Here is a 25,390-nt window from a genome sequence, read left to right on the forward strand (position 1 = left end):
CCAACACATCCATAGCTGAGAACTGCCATAGTGCTCCACACACCTTTGGGATATCCTGAAAAAAGTCTATACGAGACTTTTTAAAGATGAGTACTATTATGCTATAGTCACAATGCAGAAGAGGCGAGCATGTTTGAATTATGACACAGCTGGCCGACCAAACCAGCATTGCTATTAAAATTCAGGTACACAGTATAATAAAAACATGACACAATATATGAAATAAAGGTGAAGGTACTCTAAAGGTATTTTTATTCTCGCATGGTATTGAATGAAAACATGAGGCCAAAACTTGGAATGGAGTTTTGTACAAAGCATTTGAAATACTAACAGGTCTGATGCCTACAAACACTCATATACATACATGCACACCACCTCAGCCCATTCTAAATAAAGTTCACACACACAACCAGTCCATCTGTGATCTGCACTGTCTCCCAGCAGTGCGTCCAAGCATATGCCTCATGTCGAAAAGCAGCTTGCCAAGCTCCATGAGCACAAAGAAACTTGTCCGCATTGTGTTAGAAGACTCCTATTGTGCGCACCATCCCACTTGCCTTTACAACAGCAGGTCAGAACTGCACGAAAGGCACACTGCACGAAGCGACCATGCCCAATGCAAACCAGCTGCTTGTGGAAGCGTTGGTGCTGCTGGCCTACTGCTACTACAGCTGCCACAAATGTTTAAGCATTGCTGCCCACATGTCAGCAAATTACCACGCATGACAGATGTGGGACTGCCACTCTTCACCGTTGCAGTCAAACGTTCGACCGAATTCAGGAGACTGCTGCAGTGCCTGAAGAACCCTGCAGAAAAGAGGGTGCAAAACAAAAATCACTCACGCATTGCAACATCAGGGTGTAGGACATACACCAACTTGCAAGTGCGAATAAGCAATGCTTAGCGTGGAGCTTCCACGGGCAGCTTACTGCCCCTTATTGCCTGGCCCACATACAATCTAAGAAAAAAAAAAGAAATGGGTCACGGCACATTTCTGCTTTTTATGTGTCAATTTGACCGATTTTGGAAGTTACAAGCAAAAAGAGAGTAGGAATTTCTCAAGGAGTCACAGGACTTTTGTGATGCTTGTTTAGATTGGCTTCCGTGATCAAGGGGCTGCAGTGTATGCCATACCACTGCCTCCCTCTTCTGCTCTCCCTTACAGCTTTCGCAGAAGTGGGCACTGCTGCCAATTACCACAGCTCCCGCTGCCAGCTCACTGTCCAGGGACATCACCGCCAATGAACCACAAAAATCCGGTGTACGTTTGAATACTAGCCACACGTCCACGTACGAAGCCGGTTATCTAAGGGACGACATAGGGCCATTGCATTTCGGTAGTTCTTCACGTCCATTTTGTTTTCTGTCCGAAACATCTGAAGGACATCTATGAAGAATTTTATCCGGACGCAATAATTTGGACAGCAGATGCACATCCACGAGACATCCCAAGAAAGAAGCCTTAAAGACTTTTTTAAAACGGCTACAAATGGTTATATACGTGTTGGTCTAAGGGAAGACCTAAAACAGACACTTTCAAAAAGGAAGAATAGCGTCTCAAATGTGCTCGATTGGATTTTATTAGTATCTTTTAATAACTCCAACATAGCCTGATCTGCCAGACAAGTTCATAACGTGTACTTCAAGACCTTGTTTAGCTACTACAGAGAGTCAGTGTTGCACCTTAATGATTCTGATAAGGTCATGTCAAGAAAGTGCCAAAATGCCCAAACGACATGTCAAAAGAGCAATGACCGTCGATTTTACTAAAAAATGACGCACTGTAGTCACTGCAGTGATGTTTGGAACAAACAAACGACAATAACAAAATGGCAGGTGCCAAGCCAATTTTAGTTTCATGCAAGCAAAGGTGGTCAGATGACCAATTTTCGGATTGTATTTTCGATTAAACGAGAGCGTAGCCAGAGGTTTTGGTGCTGTTCTTGTTTCGGCAGCTTCGGTACAAGTCCGCAAAGTGTGATGGATAGAGGCAGTTGGGAGTGAGGTGAGGGGAAGGCACTTGCTCGGCAGAGACTGAAAACTGAAAATCTTGAGATTAACTCTAGAGAAAAAGCTGGGCTATTAGAGCTATAACCACACGAATAGATGATGGTACGTTGTCATATTTACCCTCAGAATAATTTACAAAAGTGCTAAATGTAGCGTCTGAAACACTCAGCTTTTTGTCACAAACAAGCATGCTCGCGCACTATAAAGATACAAATATTGTGTGATGTTTATATCAACTACTAGTAGGGAAGGATACTCCCCTCCCTGCCCATGGCCATTTATGCAATTTACAATTCGCAGAAAGAAGTGCTTGCAGGTTTGTTTACTAGACAGTGTGACCATCCTTGTACCTTATCAACATATGAGAGTGTGACCGTGCGGCGTGCAGCCAAATGCACAGGCTTGCTTGTGTATCAGGTGAGTCTTTTCGTTGAGAGTAAAGAGCAAGAGTGAGGTGCTTCTCAAACGTGACAAGGAAAGATTGACGAAGACGGGCTACTGACAATGTGCGAGCCTGTGTGCGAAACTGTGCGAGCACCCAGCACCGAAGTAGAAAAAAGGAAAACTAAAAATAAACTGAAGACAGAATCCAGAGCCACTGCTAAGAAAAGGAGAAAGAGGAAGAGTCGTGCTAGTGATTGGAATAATGTGGCTAGGGTACAGCGTAAAAGCTTGTCAGGTGCGTGTACTCAGGCTTCAATGCATCCACGTAGCCGGCGAGACTTTTACGGGGTCCTAGTGAGCATTTTACCGCCAAGGCTTTAGCAGAATCCCTGGCATGACGTGGTTCTGGTACTCGGGCGAAGGATAGCAATGCTGATGGCGGCATTCACAGAAAGTGGGAGCGAGCCGCTGGGCTACAGGCCCGAGCTTGTGCACTTTCACCACTGCATCGTCTTCACTTGACTGCTGAGGGGCATGAACAGCTGGTGAGCCGCACCACTCTCCTCGCACGTCCGGACTCTAACAACTTCGACGGGTGAACTCAAAAGAGAGTTTAGACTGTTAGAGGTTTACTCTGGTTAACGAAAACTGTATCTATATTCCGTCTGGCCGGTGCTTGTTTGTTTACTTCTTGTTGATCCTAGCATTCCCTTTTTGTGTCTTCTTTTTGTGTTCAAATATATTTTCTTTTCTATGCAAATCAAATTCTCACCTCCTTTTCTTGCCATATTATCACGTTGTACAGGTAGCCCGACTGATTTTATTTACCGAACCTTGCCACACTTTTACTGCGATGCAACAGGGAGCCACAGAACAGAAAAAAAAATGTCAAGAGTTAGAGCAGAATGCAGTGGCGAGTGCAAGTAAGCTTCACCCAATAGCCGTGTATCATTCCATCATACTGGCATCTAAGCAGTTATAGGTTTTAATGCATGAGCTCTATGGGGAGCTTCATCTCTAGAGTCAGTATATTACCTCAATGAACAAATGATAGCAGCAGATTGCAGTGGGACCACATGCCTGTGCAGCTTTTATGAACCCGAGGATACATGTAGAGTTACTGTAGTTACTATATGGTATCTATAAAAGCAGAGTTGTGCCACTGTTTTCCTGGCACTGCTCGCTCCGCCTCCACGACTCCCAGTGCCACTACAGTGAACTCTCAGTAAACGGAAATCTGTTAAACAGAACTGCTGCTTAAATGCAACTATTGCCTCTGCAATGCTTGGTTTTGTGCTTGTCTTCTGCATTCATGTTCACCTCTCAGTAAACGAAATTTCTGTTAAATGGAACATATTTCCTCACTCTTTTTAGGTTCCGTTTACTGAGAGTATACTGTATTGACCGAGTGCCAATATGTGATTAGAAATGGTTCCTTTGTGCCCAGAGAAGCTGACTCTTTGCAAGCAATGCTGACACGCTGCAGGTTCCGGCCTTTCAAGTGTAATGACATCGAGCATTGGCACTGTTATTATTCTCGCTTCAACTTTTTGGGTTTTGCTTGTCGAGATATGCGTGATCTCAGGTGTATTATTTGGTGAACTGTAGAACCAATCGTTGGTTTTGGGTTTCAAGATATAGAAGCAGCTTAAAAAAAAAAACATTGTAGAGGAGGTTTTCGGATAGCTTTATCACCTGGAGCGCACTAGCATGCACTTCAATCGCAACAACGTGATGCCACACACCAGCAGCTCTTTTCGTATATGATGGGATGTTGCGCAACGAACTGTCATAGCTCCAGTGAAAGTGGTAAGATGGTGCCACGATCAACTCTGCTATGTGCCACATAATACAGTGCCCTCTGTGTCGTGAGAATCCGTATATATTAGGAGTGATAAAACCAGACTTCAGTATTCTTGGCCATATGCTATAGATACTGTGAAATTAATTCCAGAGCCTCAGCTGTACTTTGTTGCTGTGAAATTGCTCCTTATTCGCATCCTTCGTAGCAGGCATTTCCACAAAAGTGAAGATTGTCAATAAGCTAGAAACACAACGATGGTACTGCAAAAGATGCACAATAACGTTGTAGGTAAAATAAATGTAAAATATATGCAGCCTTAGCCAGCAGTATGTGTCAGCTGCTTAACACATATAACTATAGGAAAGCGAACTCACTGATGAGTAGAGGCCTGAACAAAATACGCAAATGCCTATTTTTTTTTTTGCATTTCTATCCTGCTACTTTAATTTAAGAGCATAAATTAGAGGTCAAGAAGGAATTTTATAGTGTTTTGAAGTGCCTATAAACACCCATTTTCAAAAATGATGCCTATACAAATACTACTTGACCTCAAATTTTGCTTTTGAGTACAGTTGGAGACTTGCATTCATATTACCAGGCAAAACTGAGCTTTCAGAGCTCTGCAAAGTACAACCTATACTCCATCTCAGAAGTTTCTTTCAGCACTGTCAAGGCTAAAATGCCCCTTAGTCAAAAAGAAAACTGAATAATCTGTGCACGTGTACTCGATTCTACCGCGCCCTCGATTGTAACGCGCACCGGATTTCCACAGCGAAAAAAAAAAAAAAAACGCAAAACATCGATTGGAACGCGCACCCATTTTTTTCGCTGGCCCACACGATCACACCACTCGAAAAAACGACTCCTTTCGGGAGCGCCTTCCGTTTTAATATGAGGTACGGGCGAAGCTTGTGCCCATCTGACGTTTAACAGAGCATTGCCGTCACTGTAGTTTTACCGTGGACCGATGTCAGCACGCGAACTTGCTTCGCCCCCTTCTCGACGGTTGTCGACGGTCGAAATAAAGAGGCGTCTGAACGGCATTCCCGATTTGCCCAAGAAGGTAGCCGTTGTTGTGCCGCAGGTTTAGGACGAACCTCTGAAAACTGTGAAGCTTTTGATCGTACTCCTCCACAAAACTTTTCGCATATGCCCGTTCCCCTTCGAAAGGAAAAGCCTTTCCTCTTCATAAAGTTAGTTAGCCAGCACTTGCTCGCTTTAAACTGGCTCCGCATTAGACCTTTTTCTAAGGCTAATTGCATAGCCCGCACTTGGAGCAGTTCTGTCGTCACGGGCCGCTGTACTGCTCGCTGCTCAAGCACATACTCGCCGAGCAGCTCTTCGATTTGCGGAAACCGACCCTGCTGTGGTCCACTGAAGCCATTGCGTGATGCTTTGCTGTCGGCAATCTTCTCCTTTTGTTTCCGCCAGTCCCGCACGCACGTTTCGGGAACTCCGAATGACCGCGATACGGCCCGATTTCCGTCAGTTTCGGCACACGCGATGACTTTTCTTCAAGAAGCGGCATCGTGGTGCACTCGAGTTTTTGTAGTCGGCGCTTCCATGCTGTCGATGCTAATGCACTGCAAGATGACGAACTCCTCAGCACACTTACGAAGTGCTGCACATGGGAAACACATAGGCAGAAATGGCCGACGCGCCATGCCGACGCACGTAGGGGGCGGCCATTTTGGAAATGCCGATGGCAGAAGAATGACCGTCTTCATTTTTTTTCGTACTCGATTCTAACGCGATTATGAACTCGATTAACCGGAAAAAAGGTGCGCGTTATATTCGAGTAATTACGGTACTTATTTGCTTTGTATCGTCTGCTCGGCATTTCCCCGTTGTTGGCTTGCACGCGTAAGGAACAGAAGGGGCTTCTGTGGAGCCGCAGGACGATGGAGAACAAATGTGACACCGTGGAGTGTCGTCAGGCGAAAAGAGAGTGTAGATAAAAAAGAAACAAAGATGTTCACGTGATTTTTGTTTTGCTTCTCATTTACTTATTGCAGGACATTTCACGAGGGAATATAGGAAATTTTCGTTAAACAGTGCAACTTTTTGCATACTCAGTGATAAGCTTTGTGCCACGCGAATTTTTTTAATTACGAGCTGCGAAAGTATAATGCGAGGAGCTGAGCTTGAAAACCTTTGCCACTCGCTCGGTGTAGACTTCACAAGCCAAGTTCTTTCTCTGCTGTCTCGTGTATTGGAAAACTCAGAGCCGTAATATCCCACGACGCAGATGCATCAACAAGTCTAGTGCACGCAAGGTTGCATTGACATGACATTGGCATGGCATGCATGCACTGGCATGACTTAGAGCTCTTTACGTCAAAGGCTGTGCCGGCCACAGTTTCTGTGGTAAGAAGCTGCACCGCATGCACGGGAGATTCATCCGGATTGTTGATGTGTGAGAGCCTGTCAGCTGTAGCCAAGAGCTTACCAGGTACACAAGGTACCTTGAATTGGTAAGGCATTGTTTTGATCCGCAGTCTTTGTATTCTTAGAGGCAACATGTCGAGCTCCATCTTACCAAAAGGAGAGACAAGGGGTAAGTGATCTGTCTCAACACTGAGTGGAATATGTTGTACGAATTCATCGAACCTCCAAAGAGCCCAGGTTATAGCCAAACCTTCTTTTTCAGTATAACTATATCTCTGCTCCGTCTTCCTCATTGCTCTCGGGGCAAAAGCGATAGGTGACACTCACCTGATGGCTGCATCTGAAGCAACAGAGCACCAAGCCCAAACGAACTTGTATCAGCTGAGGCAGTCGTGGCATACGACGGATTGTACTTCGCCATTCACCTATTGGATGTCAGTATCTCATTCACCTCGACAAATGCGACCTCCTGTTCATGCTGCCAAGTCCAGCTTGAAGACTTGTTGAGGAGTGCTCGGATTGGAGCAGTTATCTCAGAGATATGTGGCGAGAATCTGGCCAGATTGATCATTTTGAGAAGACGCCTGACACTTGCAACGTCTTTTAGAGCTTCTATGGCCTTGATGACTGCATCCTTGCCTGGGTCCGGCCTGATGCCTTGCGCGGAGAGAATTACTTTCAGGAATGGTACTTCGGACACATTGAATAAGCATTTGTTCTTGTTTATTGAGACCCCTGCCTCGGCAAGACAGGAGAGAACGTCGTTCAGTCGGACATGATGTTCCTCTCGAGTGCGCCCGAAGACGAGTATATCGTCAATCATATTTGCTACCCCTTTCTGTCCTTCAAGAATTCTGGCCATCTGATTTTGAAAGTACTCTGGCGCTGAGGTAATGCCAAACGGAAGGTGACAGAAGTAGTAGGCCAAATGGAGTTGATAAAAGTCGTGAGCTGTTGCGACTCCGCAGTGAGTTTCACTTGGTGGAAACTTGCCGTTGTGTCCGGCTTGGAGAACACCGTTGCGTCTCCAATGAGCCCGAGGACCAGTTAAACTTTAGGGACGATGTGGTGTTCTCGAAGTACGCTTTGATTTAGCCGGGTCAAGTCAACACAGACGATAATCCCACAACACTTTAGGGACCACCACCAGTCCAGAACACCATGGTGTTGGACTGTCGACGCGGCAAATTACTCCGTCACTCTCGCGCTTGTCCAGCTCACACCTCACGGTTCTATGTAATGGGTTGGAAATGCGATGAGGAATGCCGAGTGAGAAGGGTGTGGCATCAGGCTTCAAGTGAATTCGATAGTCATCCTTGAGGGTGCCAAATCCGCAGTACAGTTCAACGTGAAGTGAAGCTTCAGGTGCTTCCACCCCGCAAGGAATTGCAAGACATCCGGCAGTCCCAGAAGAGGGACAAAGAGCGATTCAGTGACGAAGATCCACTGCGAAGACGTCTTCCCCCGCCAGCTTAGTTGAGCCGTCTATGAGCCAAGTACCCGCAACAGTTGACCTCTGGGTCCGGTAAGTACAGTGTCAACCTTGTACAGCTTGACTGGAAGCTTGGAGAAGTCATCGGGTACGGCTGCGACCTCGGCTCCGGAGTCAACTTTAAATTGAGTCGTGCAGTCGTCCACTGTGACATCCACTACTAAAGACTTGGTCCTTGCCATGCCAATACTCAGGTGAATGGATCCGACTTTTTGCTTTGATTTCCACGAGCGACAAACTTCTGTGAAGTGCCCCCTTTTTTTACAAAAATTGCAGAGCAAACTGCGTGCCGGGCACAGAATCAGCAGGTGGGCATTTTTGCATTATGATGGTCGAAACAAGGCTTCCCATTCCTGTGATAGCGAGCAGACTTCTGTGTCTTTGTAGCGTCCATGCGCAAAATGCTGCCAGCTTGAAGAAAGACAGCCGGTTTACACTGAACCGAAACAAAACTCCCTATATTCTCCTTAGGCCAAAAGCTTCATCGCTAGGAGGGGGCGCCACAAACCACTACAATAGTAGCGACCTCTACAACAAGGTCTTAGGGATGATTGTTCTTTGGCTGCCAGTGTCCAACAGAACCCAACTGGCACGCGAACTTTAAATGTATCTTGCGTAATTATTCCCCTTCCGAGAATGCATCGTCCCGATGCTTGTTTAGGTTCCAGGCTGGTATTTTATCGTAACTACCGGTAGTGGCAGACATCATCCAGCAGTGTAGCTTCATTGCTCATTGTCTTTCATGGTATAGCTTCATTCAGATGATGTGCACAGTTTCTGTACGATGCCGCCGCCTGGATGATGTTACTTGCTCTTCTGGGACAACGTCATAGTTCACAGGACCAAGCTGGCGAAGCAGCTTGTAGGCGCCAAAATAATGTTGAAGCAGCTTTTCGAAGCCTACTTACAAGGATCCCACAGACAAACTACGAGTGTTCCATACTTTCTCTGATTATACTGATACTTTACATCTCTAGAGAACGCCTCGCTCATTGCTGAGGTGTTCTTTCCATCGTAGCCACCTCATAACGAAACACCGCGACGGTAGACAGCAGATTCCTAACCAAACTGGCAAAATGTTCCTGTCTTATGCCTTGCATTAGATGGCAAAGCTTTTTGTCCTCGCTCATGTTATGTTCCGCTCAGCTGAAGAGACGGGTCATGTCCTCTACATACATGGCCTCCCTTCCTTTGTAGTGCTAGTTTCGTACTTATAGAGTGGTCTCGGTTCTCTTCTTGCGATCCATACTCGGGTAGGTGGCAAGTAGCTCCTGTCGAAAGTCATTCCAGGTCGATACGGCAACCTCGTGGTTTTTGAACCACGTTTGTGTAGAATCCTCCAACACGAAACCAACACGTTGTAGCTTCCAAGCAGGATCTCAGCCACTGACCCCCGTGACGTACTCAAATTGCTTGATCCAGTCCTCTGCCTCTTCGTGTGCGTCACTGTGGAAATGTTCGGGCATCATCGGTGGATCTACTACAATTTGCGTTGGTGCGACCTGGGATTCATCTCGGCAGCGTCTTCGCTGGGAGCTGTGACTGTTCTTGCATAATCTAAAGGGTAAAACTCAGGGTCCTCATCGCGTAGGCGATGGCAGCTCCGCTGATGAACAATAGTCAGCTCGGTGTTTCCAAGTCTCCTTTGCTCCGAGTTGCCTTCTCCAACCTCAGAAGAGCTCGGTTTCATACCCAGCACCTCCACCAGATTTGTCACGCAATATTGAAGTACACTTAAATACAATAACTAAAATGGGCAAACTTGTGCCTTATAAACAAACAAGTTAGAGAAAAAATGTCTATGTCCAGAACACCTTGGCCTCTTCCAAGTTCGGCACCTAGTCTTTTTATGTTCTTCCACACAGCTCATACGTGCACGAGTTGCCACCGTCGATCCTGGCAGCCCTCACTGGTGCTTCACTTACTCTGTTTCGCACGCACACCACAGGCAACATTGAGGGTGTAGCAAACGGCTGGTGCACGAACTTTAAATGTATCTTGCGTCAATATGCTCATATATTGACAGGTTGACCCTTGCTCTTTCGGATTTTCAATTCTACCTTGAAAGGTCACTATGAACTGCGCTTTAAGCTGTTTTTCCTGGCACATAGACAATGCATGCCTAGACAATGCATGCCTTTTCCCGCATATCTCACACCTTATGCTTGTCTTGCATTTTTTGGCGATATGGCAGGGCCTTGTGCAACCGAAGCATCTATGAGACGCTTTTAGCTTTATTTTTTTTTTCTTCATACGGCATATTCCTCCTAATGTCATCAGAATAGTGGGTACTGGTCTCACAGAATATGCGAATATGCAAAACTTTGCAGCAGTGCTCTGAAAATTGACCGTTCTTTTCTGTTGCATACCGTCAAATTTGTTGTCGTGGCTTTCGTTCCGCTCGAGTGATTCCCCTCTGGACACAACTTGATTTTCTATATACCTCATCAAACACTTCAGAGTATCTTCATGGTGCTTAGCTACATTCTTATCTAGTGCTGAAGTTCTACCGGCCAATTCTCTTTGTTTCTGTTGGAACCACATGTGCATCTCCGCAGGTAAATATCATTTCAATACTTGTAGTAGGATCATTGCATAGAACTCGATTTTCACGCTTAAGGATTCCAGCCCACGTGTGTGCACTTGTACCTTGTCTGACAGTTTTCTCAATCCTTCATAGTCACTGCAGCTTGCTACTGTACTGAGGTTAGTTAGCTCTTTCATATGCATTTCTACAAGCAATTCATATTTCCCGTATCACTGCTTGAGGATTTTGATAGCTTTCACATAGTTGCTGTCTGAATATGGAAGTCCCTCCACGGTAGTTGCTGCTCTCCCGGTTAGTCATGACAGAAGGTATGCAAACTTTTGATTCCCGTTTAATTTTGTTCTCACATAAACAGCCAAGTCAGATTGATGTTGGAATTTCTGCCACTTCTTCCTGTCACCATTAAACTTCAATATTCTGGGTAACCTGGACTGCGCAAATACAGACGAACAACAACAGAAAAGAATAGACAGGGACAAGCTATTCTTATCTGTTGTCATTTATCTGCATTTGCGCACACCAGGGTACCAAGAATTATGAACCAACTCGTTCAGCTACGAGTATTACTTAACTTCGTTAATTCTACCTTTGGTAGCTTCACTGCATTTGCTTGCGGCGCTTACCTGGCATCGCCATTAGAGGTGACTTGTCCCCCACTGGCTAGTGCTGTTCCTGCTGGCGAAGGTACGCATTGATGTTATGCAAAACGCTAATCGTCTTCAGCTTGTACTCAGTAGTCCTTGCCAACTCGGATTCGGCTGTTATAAACTGTTCCACCTGTTCGTTAACTTTCTTTAACATGTCAGCAATGCCTCTGATCTGGCTGGCTAGCAGCGACATTGCCGTAGGGTCTTGATTCTCCTGAAGCTTATTTTCTGCTTTGCTCACTAGGTTGTTTATCTGCGTCTTAAGCATTTTTCTTTTCTTCGAAATCACTTCCTTGTTCATCTCCAATGATCAAGCAAACAGCTGGTCTCTTACAGATTTCAGTGGCAATTCTTCATCCATGGCTGTGCCGTCCTCCGTGTCTGTGCCGCTCTATCAGCTGGCAATGTCCTGTCTCACTGCCGTCGGTTCACAATGGAAACTCCTCTTCGTCTGTCTTCTGTGGCCAGTGCTTCATCCTGGTATTTACATGGCTAGTGGGCAGAGGAGAAGCTGCTATCCTGGTCACCGCCCCATGTCACAGAAATGAGAAGAGATCAACACGACTGCGTCCGATGCAAACGAAAAGCAAGAATCTTCTTTCTTTTATTCGCTTATTAACGCACGAGCTCTTCTGTGCCCATACTCTTCTTTTTCTTCTTCTCCTTGTCTTCGATGAGTTTATATAATAGTCTTTTACTGCGAGGCAACACAGATCCATCAAACAGAAAAAAGTGCCATGACACAGAGGCGAGTGCGAGAGAATGCCTCCCGAAAGCCAAGTATCGTTTCATAATGACGGCACCCAAGTGGTTATAAATTTTAATGCATGGACCCTATGGAAAGCTATTCCTCTAGTGTATGTATGTTAACTCTATGACCTGTGCATCAAGCGTGCCATCCACACTTGGCCAATCTAAGAAAACAGCAAGCCTGTGGCCAAGTTAAGCCGAAAGTGTTTGTGCTTACACATGTGTTATGGTGTGCTGGAATGGGGCAGTGTGCCATCTGGCTAAGATGGCTATAATTGGGAGGAGTGAAAACTGGCTGCTCGAAGCTGGCTCCCATTCGCAATCCCGCAGCAGTAGCACTGTAGTCGGTGGCGCTACCAGCTTGCTTGGTGCCCCGGTAATACACTCGCGCATTGGCGTCAGAGCCATACAGCATCATAGCTGGAGGAAGCGCTCATGCAACGCCCTGTTGCACTTGCTCTCCCCGAGGTGGAGGTGGGAGTGTTCCTTATACATTAGACGCCCCTCCACCTATGCCAAAGCCCGCGCACAAGTGTCGGTCTTCGCTAGATTCTTACCACTAAAAGAGCTTTATCAACGTAACAAACAACTTTATCAATTTGGAATGCACCTATGCTGCACTGAAAAATAATTAAGGGCGAATGCGAACCTTTCGGCAGTTAACAAGTAGGATAGCTAGACATAAGTACAGTGTCAATTATTGCGGGCTTGTTGGTGCATGCCGAACCACCGAAAAACATCGCTGCTCTTGTCCCTTTTATGTCCCATGCTAGCGCTAATAAAATCAAACATGACTCAACCGTTCATAATGCAGCCATTCTTCGATTAAGTCTTATTTCGAATGAGGCACTGCTTACATCTTTAGTGAAGGCAAAATTATTCATTTACAAAACTTTGGAGTAAAAAAGAAAGCAGCGGGACAGTGTACGATTTCGAAAGTTTTCTAGCATTATCAAGTGATAACCCTTGATAATTTGTATTATGTTGTACTAATAATTGTACCTTGATAATTTGAGTAGCCTTGTCCATTTGTTCCTTGCCTTTTAATAAATGCTGAACTTGCATTACGCTTAAGGTCGCGCTGTGACGGAGCCATAGAGTATGTTATCAAATTGTGATATCAATTAGTTTTATGATTTGACCTAATTTAATTAGCACCAAATTATAATAAAGTACACAGGTAGATGTTCTTATCACTTATGCCTGGGTTCAATTCCCATATAAAAAATAATCGCTTGATCGTGATGTAAACGAATTCGGCCAGATATTTTGCCAATTGCTTACATGCTCGACACCGCCTATTTCTGCAACACACTGCTAACAGAGCGATAGCAAGCTGTTTATATCCTTGAAAGCAGGTGCAATGTGTGGAAAACACATGTTAGCCTATTATCTGCATCAACTCGGGTGGGTAAATAAGCCCTTAAATATCCATTTTTATAGTTATCTAGCATTGAAGCTGTTTTAAAATGCTTCATATGGGCATGATGCATGCATTTTTTGTTTTTTGTGCATACAATTACAATACACAAAGAGAGCATTGCTGTGTTGTTATACACTCAATGAAAATATAATGAAGTAAAACCAAAAAACAAAATAGAACATTTAGATGCATGCAATCAAAAGAATCGTTCAGTTTTTTAGGGCTCAACAAAGCATTTAGTAATTTAGCTGCTCGTGTTTGTCATACATGTGTGTAAAATCTGTTGTGGCACTTGTTTGGTTTCACTACGTTGAACTTGAACCAAACATTTTTTTTCTTATATTTTCCTGTCTAGCTTTATCCCCGTTGCACTGGAGGTACAAGCCGAGGTACTTCCAAATACTTTTTTGTTTTTAGCCCCACAACAAAAAAGGCATATATATACAGTCAAATCTCATTAATTCAAACATGCATAATTCGAACTTCCGATTAACTCGAACTCACGATGAGGTCCTGTCAAAGCTATGTGTATTCCAATGGGCTAAAACGCTTGGTAATTCAAACGCACAAGCACTTGCAACGGTTAATTTGAATATACCGCATTCCGAAAATGCTCTCAGCTCAATCCCGCAGCAACTCCTGCGACGCCTCAACACAGCGCGCAAAGGAAATGAAAAGAAAAGGAAAGGCTGCGATGGAATGTTTGCTCTCTCTCTCAAATGCCGCTCTGCAACGCACCCGTGTCACGCTTCTCTCTTTTCCGTCCCTGCAACGTAAAGGCCCTTCTCCTTTTAACGCCACGCGCAGAGAGCGAGTAAAAAAAAATGGTGTCGCAGGATTGAATGAATGTGTGGTTGAAGGAAAAGAAAAAGGCAATATCAAAGGCACTATCTTCTGCCGCCCTTGCCCTTTGCGGGAGCACGGCTCTGCGTCTTTAGGGGGGCGGGGGAGGTCTCTCACGCGCCGGTGCAACGCTTCCCCCTTTCTGTTCCTGCCACGTAACTATTCTCTTTTCAACGATCCATGCGAAGAGAGCAAAAAAAAAAAAAAGCTGCCATGGAGTGTTGGTTTTTTCTCAAATGCCGATCTGTTTCTTTCCGCGTGGGGACGCTTCTCCTTTCTCGTGACGTGCTGGCCATGCTGCAGCTGCCTCCGTTACGCAGTCATTGTCGTCGTCGTCTTTGAAAAGTGTCAGTGTTGGACATTTTCGTGTGCATTTTCTCTTGCCAGGAGAATGCTGAAGCCAAAGTATAAATGCTTTGCAAGCTCGCTGCAAGGCAAAGGTATGCAGACGCACACCACCGATTACTTCAATCAATAACAAATGTCCTGTGCTTTGTAAATAAATGTAAGTCTTCTAAAACATCCTCCTCGTGTGTTAGCTCAACGCACATGCGCCACTGCATGGAGAGCCTTCCGTTTATTCAGCTTTCATTATTTGAACTTCTCTTGATTCAAACAAATTTTCGGGCCACTTCGAGTTCGAATTATCGAGATTCGGCTGTATATCTCTCTGACGGCCTTCGGTATGGCAAGCTTCCAAACAACAAATCTGTCAGTATGCCAGCGCACGAAAAAGTGACACCTCTGCCGTGCATGTTTCATAATCTGAATCGCAGTGCCTGACACGAAAAACAGTCTTTGAGTCTTTTAAATTTCGTCGACACCATTACTCTCAATGCACACTAACGCTAAGTACGCATGAAACCGCGTGGAACGCCGATAAAGCTGACAAGCTCCCATCGCAGTAGCCTAGACTACCGTCTCCCCCATGTTAGCTGGCAGCGCTTTTCATTGTCACGTCATGTTTTGGCCTGCTGGAGAAATTGCCCAAGGCGGCGCCTCCAGGAAAAAAAACCATGGTTCGCTCTTCACACCTTCCCATTCTAGCCACCCTAGTCTCACTCCAAACACGCCACCTGTTGCCACTGCCTGAAGATTTTATGAAAAGCTGAGATACAAAGCCTGTAGTTTTACTTGCCGCACTGCTGGTGTGTGTACCTGACAAACTCATTAATTGTATTCCACTGTGTATAATCAAGTTTTTGAGAACTTTTTCGTCTGCACGGCACACTCAGTGTTTTTGGATTTTGATGCATTCTAGTTTTGCTGATAGGAAGAGCCTTTTCTGATATGATAAATATAGCACCGGTGCACTTAAGTGCATCCCTGCACTTTGGCACCTCTTTAAGGACTACAATGCCTGAACAAAGGAAGCAGCATTCATCGTTGGGCGCTTCACTTTTTCTTGCATTAGCATTGCCCTTCTGGTGAGGGGTGGTCATGGAACTCACCTGATGATGTTCCCGTTACCTTTCTGAACATCCTCGTTCATATTGTCGCATAAACTCAAATTATTGTAACAGCTAGGCAGGCATACATATGCATAAAATGAACGGCAAAGTGTTTTTTATCCATTCTGGAAATAAAACAGTATGCAAGCAAATGAATAGGAATTGTGCAAGCTCACCCAACACAGGAGGAGCTTGATTTATATCACTAATGCATATAAATGTGTTGGGTGTGTTTTATCTTGCAGATACTTTTTGTTTCAATTGTGTGATGCGACTCATTTTCTAAAAACTGCAGAAAATTCCGCAATGAAAATTTAAATTACGCACACTGTTCTATGGCAGCGCCCTTCTGGTGTCATCATGGCAAAAACGACCACCACTATCCCATTGGTTTTCTACGAAGACGGCACACTGCCTCGTTCTAGTGCACCGTACGGGTGTGTTATGGAGGAAAGTTTTCTTGCCTCAGCGCAGCCTTTGTGTAATCTTGATGCTCTAGTGTGCTCCCGCCATGATAACGTGAAGACTGTGCACAGTGTGCACCAAGATAAGAGCTTCTCAGCCACCAATGTCTAGGATTTTACTCTAAAAAATGGCACCAAGAGTAATAATAGGACGAGGAATAATGTTACTTCTAGTCTTGTGCTCTGATTGTATGGCAAGGTGAAACATTTATCACCTTTCCTTCTTCTTCTTTCAATTAATAACATTGAACGAAGGCAAAAGGCCAAAAAAAAAATACCGAGTCTACCATCCTCCGCCTTTGATATCTGATGAGAGCGATACCAACGATGTCTTGATTGAAGTTCAGACGCTGAAATACATGTTGAATTATTAAGCACGTACAGTGTTGCAGTTTGTTCTTGGGTTTGTCAGAGTGTGCAAACAAAAAAAAGCCCGTGCAAGTGAGGTGAAGGACTAGAGCTCTGCCCACAATTGTAGTTCAGAAGTCTCGGAAAGCCTTTGTGCACTGTAAGTACAATGTACATGTTCAGACTAAAAATGCATTTATCATCTCATAATGAATACTGTAGTCATTGTGGTTTCTATGATGTAGTGAGCAACAATCTGCTCATCGAACTTGTTCGACATTAAGTCACAAGAACTGCATGAAGTCTACACGACCATTTTAAAAAAGCATACTATATTACAATGTTGCAGTTTATTAATGTTTTAATAACTGTATAGGCATGTAACGTGCAGCATGTGTGTTATTAAATCCTTGGAAACCGCACTCATACGTTGGGTTTGAAACAATATAGAACTTAGGCTGCTTTGACTACTTATATTTTTTTCATTGTTTTATGGTATGTCTACCCTAACTTAATTTACTTCATGCTAAGGTATGATAGCCGGACCACCATCCCAAGGAAGGCCACATCGCAGATTCTCTGAAAAAGATCGCGTTACAGAGTGCGACAACTGAGTTTGCTGTAATTTAATGTTAACCACACAGGATATAAGCTTGGTGTGTGGGGGAGCACGCGCGGCCAGCCTCCCTTTCCCTTTTTACGGCAGCGCAAAAGCTTAATTGTGGGAATACCCCAACAGCCGGTGCTCGCGATTCCCCCTTTCCCGGCGCACGGGCGCATGAAACAGGTTTCTTCTCCCTCAGTGAGAAAAGGTATTATTCTCATCAGGGAGATGGAAACCATGTCTGTAGACAAAAATAGCGTGCAGGCGGCTGCACGGTCTCTCTGACACCGGCCAGGAACCAAGGAGGTAGAACCTGCAACCCCCCCTGCGAGCCTAGGATGTCTACGACCAAGGAGGAAGCGTCTACCCTTGTTTGCTGTACATTCTCCTCACAACATTTGCACGCTATTGCTAACGCCTAACAATAAAGTGTCGTTATGTTGACCTAGCCTGTTGCTTTATTCGCCCAAACCCGTGTAGCTGCAGGGAGACAAGCTATGGATAGGGGACGTTAATCGTGCACGGTACGACTGTGTGCGGCTAGAACATTAGTCGGGCTTCTGCGTCAGCCGTATATAGGATGGACCCCCTACATCTGGCGCCCAACGTAACGAATTAGGCGCGTCTAGTTTTGTGGACGCGAGCAACTACCGACGCTCCCCCACACATAAGATAACAGGCATGTCGGAATTCCAGGATTTGTCAATGTTATCTGATGTCGCGTCGCACAGTGGTGATCCTTTGGCTAACGCAGGGGCAGTGTTAGGACTTTTCGACAGCGTAGATTTTGGTCGTTTCACGCGAATTGATCAAGATGCTGCAAAGACCGCGTTAGCAGAGATTGAGCCTACGACAGAAAACATCACGCATGGCGCTCCGGCATCTCGCTACGCGAACAGAGAAGCGCCGCCACAAGTTGCTCTGACACGCGCCGCAACTGTAGGCGAGTCCGTGGGCAGCAGTCTGCCCTCGAGCGAGGTACTCTTACAGAATTCGCTGCTAGTTATGCAAGGCCTCGCGAACGCCTTGCAGAAGACAACGCAGGCCCCCGTGCAGACTGCGGGACCACTTGTCAAAGTAGGCATACCTACCTACACGGGTTACCTCGACTGCAAGAGCGCCAATGAGTATCTCGACCGGTTGCTTCATTATCAGGAGGCGAAGGGGCTCTCTGATACAGAACTTCTCGACCGCATGCTCGCGGCGTCACTCACGAAGCAAGCGGCCCGGTGGTTCCGATTAATCGGACATCGCGCCCGCACGGTAGATGAGTTCCGCGACAGCTTCTGTGTCGAATTCCAACCGGCTAATTATGAGTGGCGTTAGCGGAGGGAATCGGACCTACGCACCCAGCATCCGGACGAATCCTTGCTGGAGTATGTATAGGCAATGGACGAACTGTATCGTCTCCCTAACCCTCACGCCACCAACGCAGAAAAAGTCGAGCGCGATATGCATCAAGCACACCCGACTTTTGCGGCGCACTTCAGGGGATGTAAGTTCGCAGACCTAGAAGAGCTCGCCACCGAGGCGAAGCGCATACAAGGGGACATTCTCGCTGTGCGTTCGTATAGTCCACCTCCGCCCGCAGTGCAGTCAATCAAGCCTCGCTGAGCGTGGAATGGCGGCACGGTAGTTTCAGAAGCGTTTAGAGTTAACGCGTCAGCATTGTTCGCTGATGAGCAGGTACCGCGCGGTTTGGTTCTGTCGGACCGCCCTTTGGACTCCTACACTTATGCGCTCCGTATGGACCCCGCCGCCCCCGCGCGTGACATTCCAAGGCAGGAGCACGCGGTCGGCACGAGGCCTAACGAGCCGCGCAACCCAGAGCGAGGACCACCTGATCGAAGCGACTTACGATCGGGCCGGCGTGGTGTCCGCGGTCCTTGCTATCGGTGTGGCGTGCCGGGGCACATCGCCCGCGAATGCGACCACACACCGGGTCAGGACGAAACGCGCGGTTCGGAAAATGGACGGCACCGCCAGTGATCCACATCGGACCCCGCGCAACGATCAGTAATTCTACCGATGCGTTCGGATCACTTGCACCGTCAGACTGTCGCACAGGTAAGGCCGTAGATTCGCCCACACCGCTAATCGAGTTAACGATAGCTCGAAAGAAGTTCGTAGCATTTTTGGATACTGAGGCAAGCGCTTCTTTGTTCGGCGACGACGTGTTGCACCATCTACGTGAGAGCAATATCCGCTTGAGACAAAGCAACACCATTTTTCGCCTTGCTACCGGCACAGCACAATTGAGCGGTGCGGCTAGGCTAGTGATCCGCTGGGATAGATGCATGAAGTGACCACGTTTCGTGCATCTTCCTGGGCTGTCAATGTCTCTAATCCCGGGACGAGACTTTCTTGCCAAGTTGGGTATTGTAATTGACACTGCAAGCAGTGAGCGCGACGGAGATGCGCTAAAGCTTTTCTCGAAGGCCCCTGCATTGACAAAGGCATGCCAATCGCATGGAGAGGCACGAATACGCGAGAAGGGAAGCGCGCTGAGATGGTAGTGAGGCCACCGCACACAAGAGAGCATCTGGTATTGCTATCAGTGCGAAGCGCTCTGCAACAGCTGGTAGTGCTGTGAGCGCACTGGATTCATATCTGCTTGATTCCAACGGCGTCTTGCTGAGGTACATCCCATCCGACGATGACACAAATGAGTCATTCAAAGTCGTGATACCGCGCACGTTGAGGGGAGCACTTCTTCACTACTTTCATGACTCGTGCACTGCTGGGCATGCGAGCAACCCCAAGACTTACGCTAAGTTGTGTTGCCTCACTACCAGGCCAGGTATGAAGCGCGATGTGATTTGCCCGAACCCGTGTAACTGCAGGGAGACGAGCTACGCATAGGGGACGTTAATCGTGCATGGTACGACTGTGTGCGGCTGGAACATCAGTTAGGCTTCTGCGTCAGCCGTACATAGGGCGGACCCCCTACAGGTGAAGTTTGCAGTTCATTCTTGGGTACAGTGCGAAGAACACAGGGTGCAAGTGTGTAAAAGGAACAACAAGGCACTATTCTTTTTTTTTGCCAATCTATATTTTTCCTTGCTTTTTGGCCACAAAATTTCGCCGCTACATCTTTCTGATTTCACGTAATAAGCCATAGTTGCTTCTGTCTTATGTCACTAAGCCTTTGCGTACATTTGCGGTCAATGACACGTCTAAATAATATTGTGCCCACAATTGTCTACACATTGCTATGGAAGTTATACTTAAAGAAAGTGTTCCAGTTGCCTGATTTTGTGGCTCTGTTTATTTTTATAATTTTTTCAGGAACTTCTTTTGAGTGAGGCTGTAGAAGCAAAAAAAATTGACGCAAGACATAGTTGCCTCCGAGATCGCCGACATCATGGAGGGCCGGAAGGACTTGTCTAGATTATGAAAATATATTTGAACATATGCCTCATTCATCCACAGTGATTACCACTGCAGGAGTGCTGCCACATTGTGGCCTTTCGGCATAATGATGGGACACCCATGAAACACGTACGTTATTCTATCCTGATATCGTAATGACTGATCAGTAACATAATACAGAGCTAACGCATTACCAATAGGCCAATACAAAACCAATACATTGCTAATAGAAAACCAATACAGTTCGAATGGGCTGATACAGAACCAATACACCAATATAGTCTCAATAGACAGATACGGAATCAATAGCCCAATACAGTTCCAATAGACCAATTGGGCCAGTAGACCTATTGGTGTCCATAACCCAATACTATTGGGTTTTATATTGAGAACTTTTGCTAGGGCCAGGGAATACCCAGTGTTCCACTTGGCCAATATCAGTCGGGTATGGTTAGATTGATGACCAAGCATAAGCAGTCAAGTACGACCTTGACCATTAAAATGCAAAAAAATTTGACCGCCACTCGAGTAGCCAACTGTATTTTTTTCACTTCATTCTATTATTATATTTTGTACAAAGGGTTTGGTTAAGACTCTGCTCAACATGGTGATCGATTTAGTTGATGTGGCTGTATTAAGACGGACGAGAAACCCCTCACTTCACAGCAGGACAACCGGCATGACACATTTAACTAGTGCTGCACACTGGCCTTGTGAAACTCAAACATTAACTGAATTTCACATAAAAATGACGTGGCGGAATCCTTGTTGTGAGTGTCATATTTTCGTAAGATGGCGGAAAGGATCGTGTACAATGTGTGGTATCAAAACTGAATGGTGAAAAAAAAAAAAGGAGTTCTGTCACTTCCTGTTTGGAATAACTATGTCAGGAAGACAATTTTTTGTGTGGTCAACAACCGTGTCTGGCTAGTCGTGCAAATATATATACAACATAGTTATTTCTCTTCAGAGCAAAACAAAATAAACCATGTTGCTGCTGTTGCCTGTTTTTTCTATAACTGTCAATTTCACTGCTTAGCTTTGCGAACGACAGCGAAAATTTCACAAAAGCTGTACAACTGGTAGCCAAGATTATTAACAAAAAATTAACTAAAAATGGCTCTAATGCCAATCATAGGCTCGAGCCAAGGCACTCTCAGTGCCTCGTCGGCAGAAGAAATTCTTGACTATCTTCACTATACAACCACTGCAATCCAATCAAACGACACGACCCTAAAAAGAGTAAACATATCAGCATCGCTTTTTGTGTGCCAGCACCTTCCTGTAAACAGTTCCAATTTTGTCCACACCTAAGGGACAAAAAATTAAGTAATAGGGAGTAATTAAAAGTTGAGCAAAAAATAAACTGTTCGTGCATAACAAACAGATGTTGTCATTGCCAAGAAATTCTAACTGCGCACTCACGCACGATTGCATATACAGGTGGTAGTCGCTACAACAGTGCAAAAACAGACTTAAATATTACAGTCCAGGAAAAAATTCATTGTATTCTCAAGGAGTGACAGCGCTTGCTTTAGCTGCTAGAAAGGGTTGAAATATTTTTAAGTGTTTCCAACAGAAAGAGTGTTAGAAATATACGACGCCGACCACTTGCGATACGTTCGTGCCATCGCACACTATTATATTTGACCCTAAACCATTGAAAGTGTTTCAAGGCATCTCACAGACTCCCTTCCTACCTAAACTGCATCATTGGCTATGAAATTCAGTGCAACAGAATGAAAAACCCGACTGCAACTGCAACTGTTCAAATATCAATTCTTGTTACATACTGTGCCTCACTTCTAGCTTTCATAATGTGCGAATACTTTCCATAGAAACGCGGAATTTCACACACTCCAGTGGTTTGCCAGACCAGGGACAGCACCACCAACTAGGCAATATGGCAGCACTCATGTTAAAAAGGTCTATATTAGTCGGTGACTTCAACGTAACCATTATGGACCTTAGGACTTATACCTTTGCCCACTCGTCTTCATTCACTTCGTGAAGATGCACCGACTTCTTTTAACGCTCTTGAAGTAATATTACCAATGTCTGTTCACACTGTTCCTTGGTTGATTTAAACTCTCAATCACTTTCAGTGCATCGCGCTTAATTACTGTTTATCTTTATCTGACGTGAGGACTGTATCACAGGAGTGCATATGAAATGTTTATAAAATTGGATATCCATTACTCAATCGCCAAGTGATGTTTCACAATGATTACGGGTTTTTCGAAAAGCAGTTGCAAGACTTGACGTGGCTCTGTGGTAATATACTTGATTACCATATACAATGCTAGGGCTCGATTTCTACTGGAACCCTGATATTTTTTCATTACATTCTTTGGGTCAATGCAGCCAATGTCAGCCTTTCCTTAACGCTTACACTTTAAAATTACCCATGTGTGTTCTCGCCATTCCTAGAAAAATAGGAACTGTCTATCACCTGTGGCACATACCGTAATTACTCGAATCTAACGCGCACCTTTTTTCCGGTTAAGCGAGTTCATAAATCGCATGCGCGTTAGAATCGAGTACGAACAAAAAAATTACGGTCAATCTATTGCCATCGCAAATCCAAGATGGCCGCCCCCTACGTGCGTCGGCATGGTGCACGGAGGCTTCCTCCGTGGCATGGTGCGTCGGCTATTTCTGCCTATGTGTTTACCATGTGCGACACTTCGTACGTGTGCTGAGGAGTTCGTCATCTAGTAGTGCATTAGCATCGACGACGTGGAAGGGCCGACTCCAAAAACTCGAGTGCACCACGATGCCGCTTTTAAAAGAAAAGTCATCGCGTGTGCAGAAACGGACGGAAATCGGGCCGCATCGCGGTCCTTCTCGAAACGTGCGTGCGGGACCGGCGGAAACAAAAGCAGAAGATTGTCGACAGCAAAGCTTCACGCAAAGGCTTCAGTGAACCACAGCAGGGTCGGTTTCCGCAAATTGAAGAGCTGCTCCGCGAGTATGTGCTTGAGGAGCGAGCGGCACAGCGGCCCATGACAGAACTGCTCCAAGTGCGGGCTATGCAATTAGTCTTAGAAAAAAGTCTAATGCGGAGCCTGTTTAAAGCGAGCAGGTGCTGGCTAATTAACTATATGAAGAGGAAAGGCTCTTCCCTCCGAAGGGGAACATGCATATGCGAAAACTTTTGCGGAGAAGTACGATGAAAAGCTTTACAGTTTTCAGAGGTTCGTCCTAAACTTGCGGCGCAACAACGGCTACCTGCTTGGGCAAATCTGGAATGCCGATCAGACGCCTCTTTACTTCGACATGCCTGGCACCACAACTGTCGAGAAGGGGGCGAAGCAAGTTCGCGTGCTGACATCGGTCCACGGTAAAACTACAGTGACGGCAATGCTCTGTTACACGTCAGATGGGCACAAGCTTCGCCCGTACCTCATATTTAAATGGAAGACAATCCCGAAAGGAATCGTTTTTTCGAGTGGTGTGATCGTGCGGGCCAGCAAAAAAAAAAAAAAAATGGGTGCGCGTTGCAATCGATGTCTTACGTTTTTTTTTGTTTTTTTTTCGCGGTGGAAATCGGGTGCGCGTTACAATCGAGGGCGCGGTAGAATCGAGTAAATACGGTATCCGCCCACAGATATGAGCCACTGTCTGACAGGAAGCGTTTGAAGGCGTACGCGATGGAATTGTGACATTATTCATGTCATGACCAGTGAGTCATGTTTGTCAAACCATATGTTACTCTCACATACTAATTTTGCTTTACCCCAAGTCAAGGGGATTATTAAACTTAGGCGGCTAGATAGATATATATAGATATAGACACTTAGATAGATGCCAAAAATGCTTGCAGTACAAAAAAGAAATGCTCCACACTAAAAAACGTTGAAGTTCGACCTGTACAAGCAAAAACATTTGTCATGCTGATGCAATAACTGCCACCACAGGTCAACAGCGCAATGACATGCCTGCATACTGCGCTATTCGGTTGTCGCCCCAGGTGAGACTGTTTTGAATCGAAATTGAAGTTATGTGCGACATTATATTGTGACGGAGCGAGGTCTTGGCTTACAGGACAGCGTCCACCGAGAGTCGGCAGCCGAACAAGATGTCTGAGTTGCCTCTCGTGCAAGCGCCTAACGCACAGGCGTCTTCTTCATCTTCGCTAAGTGCCACGCTTGCTCCTGTCGATGATGCACCGTAACATCACTCCCCTGCGGCGGAAGCGCCGTCACGGCGCTTAGTACGGCGGCGACGAACGAGGAGGGTGATACGGTTTCAGTCTGGAAACGTGTACAACGTCTGTCTGGAGTGAGGTGGTCGAAAAGGCATTGTTTAGGGGTGCGATCTCGTAGCTCACGTCACTAAATTGTCGTAACACTTTGTAGGGGCCATGGTAGTGTGATAGTAGCTTCTCTGATAAGCCGACTTGGCGGTTTGGTGTCCAGAGAAGTACCAGAGACCCCGGCGAGAAGTGCACGCTTTGGTGGCGACTGTCATAGCGGTCTTTTTGCTGCGCTTGCGACAAGTGCAGCCGATCACGGGCAAGCTGACGGGCTGCATGGGCTCGAGAAACGACATCGCTGGCGTACTCAGTAGACAAGGGGGCAGCCGAAGGAAGGAGCGTGTCAAATGGTAATGCTGGATGTCGGCCAAATAGCAAATAAAACGGCAAATAACTAGCTGTGTCGTGCCGTGAAGAATTGTACGCGAACGTGACAAAGGGGAGTGCTTTGTCCCAGTCACGGTGATCTGGCGAAACGTACATTGACAGCATCTGCGTCAGCATTCGGTTCAGACGCTCGGTCAATCCATTTGTCTGTGGATGATAAGCGGTGGTAAGCTTGTGCTCAGTGGAGCAGGCGCGGAGAATATCATCCACAACACG

At 45.9% G+C, this 25,390-nt stretch overlaps 1 protein-coding gene across 1 annotated transcript in view; it reads right to left on the reverse strand.

Annotated features, from left to right (window-relative positions):
• Positions 1–218: 218 nt before the first annotated feature.
• LOC119168537 (endothelin-converting enzyme 2) overlaps positions 219–25,390 on the reverse strand; it is a 260,418-nt gene continuing 235,246 nt past the window's right edge. The window contains exon 18 of the mRNA XM_037419939.2: positions 219–807. Coding sequence (XP_037275836.2) covers positions 714–807 — 94 coding nt within the window. The 3' untranslated portion in view covers positions 219–713. The remainder of the gene's footprint in view (positions 808–25,390) is intronic.

Source organism: Rhipicephalus microplus, chromosome 3 (assembly GCF_043290135.1).
Source record: "Rhipicephalus microplus isolate Deutch F79 chromosome 3, USDA_Rmic, whole genome shotgun sequence".
NCBI classification, from domain to species: Eukaryota; Metazoa; Arthropoda; class Arachnida; order Ixodida; family Ixodidae; genus Rhipicephalus; species Rhipicephalus microplus.